This window comes from Phaethon lepturus, unplaced genomic scaffold, assembly GCF_000687285.1.
Source record: "Phaethon lepturus isolate BGI_N335 unplaced genomic scaffold, ASM68728v1 scaffold39012, whole genome shotgun sequence".
In the NCBI taxonomy this organism is placed as follows: Eukaryota; Metazoa; Chordata; class Aves; order Phaethontiformes; family Phaethontidae; genus Phaethon; species Phaethon lepturus.
In genome coordinates, this window is record NW_010523292.1 from 4,443 (window position 1) to 7,753 (window position 3,311).

At 62.5% G+C, this 3,311-nt stretch overlaps 1 protein-coding gene across 1 annotated transcript; it reads right to left on the reverse strand.

The window, feature by feature from the left end:
• Positions 1 to 534: 534 nt before the first annotated feature.
• On the reverse strand, positions 535 to 3,257 carry DHODH (dihydroorotate dehydrogenase (quinone); the record flags this gene model as incomplete). Its single annotated transcript, XM_010282085.1, is given in 8 exon segments — positions 535 to 589; positions 726 to 758; positions 760 to 874; positions 948 to 1,101; positions 1,432 to 1,545; positions 2,021 to 2,208; positions 2,749 to 2,831; positions 3,058 to 3,257. Coding segments are annotated over 8 exon segments (942 nt in total), but the record flags the coding sequence as incomplete, so codon positions are not given.
• Between the last annotated feature and the right edge of the window lie 54 nt (positions 3,258 to 3,311).

Below are 3,311 nucleotides of genomic sequence, written 5' to 3' on the forward strand. Positions count from 1 at the left end.
AGGTTTGTTACAGGACTGCATGCACAGAGGGGAGGAGGGCAGACCCTCGGCAGAGGCTGCAGTGCGGGAGGACCAAGCACCAGCCAGAGCAGGCAGCACGGTCTGCGGGGTCCCTGGGAGAAAGGACACCCAATACACTGCTTAGCTCACGGCTCTGGGCAGTAACACCACGGAAGGTGTGCTTCCACAGGGAAGTGCTGCAGCAGGAGCCGGGGCACAGGACTGCCTACAGCCTGCAGGGCTGTCCCCTCAGGGGCCTTCCTCACTGCCCAGCAGAACCTTACCCAGTGCTGGTTTCTGCTGGGGAGCCCAACCCACAGGAAAGCCAAAATACGGCCCTGGACAGCAGCACCAGGGTGGAGGTCCCCTGCCCTGCTCCCCACCAGTGCAGCCCCAGCTTCACCTGTCACTGACTCTTCTCAGGGGCTGAGACGAGGACCTCAGCTCAGTCCCAGCCTGCCCAGCACTGGAAGCATCAGACCTGTCCCTTCTTGGCCGCAGCTCCTCCCAGCTAGGCCTTGGTTCTGCAGCACGTCAGCACCGGTGATCTGCTCCAACCGCCTCCATGACATTCTTGAATCCCTGCTCCCTAACCAGGGACAGCGTGTGACAGCCTCGCACTGTGGCTCGGCCCCACGGTACCACTGCTTGTGTACCAGCACGCAGCTGCCAGAGCCATGCTGGGCCCAAGGGCTCCCTGGGGAAGAGCCTGGCCCCTCACTCACCTCAGCAGCTCCTCCAGTTCCTGCTTCACATAGCGGCCCGTGGTACACAAGCGCCGTGTACATCTGCACAAGCGAAGCTCCAGCACGGATCTTCTCCAGGGCATCATGCCCACTGCTCACCCCACCAACTCCAATGATGGGTACCTGGCCTGTGGGCCGGTGCCGGGTCAGGACAGCATGGGCGATGCCAGCACGTGCCCCCAGGGCCTGCCCCGCCCCTACCTCGGGTGAGGGAGTACATCTCCCTGATGGTCTGCGTGGAGAGCTCCCGCAGGGGCTTCCCGCTGAGGCCCCCAGGCTCTGTGCGCTGCCGGCTCCGGAGGCTGCTGGGGCGGCTCACGGTGGTGTTGCTGACAATCAGCCCATCCACACCTAGCTGAGGGGGGCAGCAGCATGAGGTCTCAGCTGCCACGAGCAGCCCCCCACTTTCGTCCCCAGGCTGCCAGGCCCGGACCTTCCTGGCAAGTACCCCAGAAATGTGACTCAGGACAAAGCAGCTGCCTCTCACTGCCTGGACTGTCTCCAAGGTCCAGGTGACACACACAGGCTCTCACGGACTCAGAGCTACCCAGGACACCATGCCTCTGGCAGCCAGAGCACTGCAGGTCTGCCTGTCCCTTCAGAGAGGTGACTTGCCGAGAGCACTGCAGTCCTGCCCCCGCGCCATGCAAGGCGCAGCAGGAGGCACACCAGCCCAGTTCCTCACCTCGCAGACGACGCTAGCAATGTCCTGCTTGTCCTGCACAGTGAGGTCAGGGGCAATCTTCACCAGCACAGCTGGCTTGCGCTCGCATGGCAGCAGGTCCCTCTCCGCCAGCACCTGGAGGGGGACACGCGGGGGCACAGAGCAGCTCATGGTGGGGGAACACCTCCTGCCCCGGACTGGGGGAGACGTGTACACCCACCGCCACAGGCAGCACATGGGCAGGCCCTGCTCTCCCTACATGGCGCTGTCGAGGGGACAGGCACCCTATGGCACAGGGCCTGGTGCACACGACCTGCACAGGACCACAGCGACTCCCAGTGCTGTGGGGTGGGTGGCTCGCTGCCCCCACGCAGAGGCAGAGCAATGCCTCACTGCCTACTCCTTTGCTGGACTACAGCGCCCCAGTGAACCCCGTGCCAGCAGCTGATCAGGGGACATCTCGGTGGCTCTGCCCACCACTCTGGGTAGCCACCATGCTCTGCCCTGTGCTGGGGCAAACCCACTGGCTGGAGCAGAGCAGGCGCTGACAGGGGACAGGATGCATCCAGTGCTGCAGCTGTGGTCTGGGTTGACTGTGAGGGTGACCAACCTTGGTCAGCAGGTCCTGCAGCTCAGCCTTGCCCTGCAGGTCCCGCAGCCCCAGGGTGTTTGGGCTGGACACATTCACAACGAGGTAGTCAGCCAAAGGGCCCAGTGTCCGGACCCCAGCCATGTAGTCAGCTGCAGCATCGGTAGAGCTCTTGTTCTTGCCCAGGTTGACTCCAAGGGGCATTCCCTCTGGAACACAGACACGGCTGAACCAGGGCAGCAGGACCAACCCAAGGGGCCAGAGCACCTGACAAGCGAGGCCTCAGGACCAGCTAAAAATCAAGACAGGCACATGCAGGCCACGTGCTTCACAGGGGTGGTCTTGGGACTGTCCTGCAGCCACAGGGGTATTACCACAGCTGCCCCGGTCAGCACCGTCCAGCACCGCAGCCTCCAGCCTGGCCAGCTGGCGGAGGCTGCCCTCAGAAACAGCCCAGCTATGGCTCTGTTGGCTTTAGCTAGTCTCAGCAGACTCATCCTGCCCAAAGCAGCAAATGGAGCTTCTATCATAAGGAAAATGGCAGGAGAAAGGCACCTGGTCACAGTCTCAAGGGGAAAAAGGCTACAGCCCTAAGAGGGTTCCTACTGTCTGAGTGCACCTCACTCTGACCAGGACCTTCCCATGCCTGGACACTGGTGTTACACACATTTCCTGGCCTACAACTATGGGGGAGACCCCAAACTGCCCCCTGCAGACCCCAAGAGCAAAGGCTTATAAGCTTGTCTCACCACCAGTGAGCCTGAGCTGTGTCTCCTGGCGGGCCCGCAGCCTGCGCTCCACTGCTATGTGGCCATGGCTGTTGAATCCATACCTGCACCAGAACAGACAAGGTTCAGGCCTGGGCCGGTGTCCACAAGCCCTGAGCAGGACACAGAAGAAACACAAGGGAGACATATGGTCTCTGCAGCTCTGCTCAGCGCATCCAACTCAAGAGCTACCACAGCACAGACCACAGAGCTGGGACCACCCAAGTAAACACTCTCCCTCTGGGCGGGCAGTCTGTGGGACGCCACAGAGCGGCCACCCTCAGATCCCACCTGTTAATGACAGCCTCGTCCTCCACCAGCCTGAAGACCCTGGGTCTGGCGTTCCCTTCCTGGGGCTTGGGCGTGACAGTCCCTACTTCCACAAAGCCAAAACCCATCTTGTACAGCCCGTCCACAGCCTCGCCCTGCTTGTCGAAGCCGGCCGCCAGACCTACTGGGTTGCGGAACCGCTGCCCGAGGACATGCACCTCCTGTGGGGCAGGGGCTGGGTCACACACCGGCAGCCAACAGGGCCAGAGCCCACT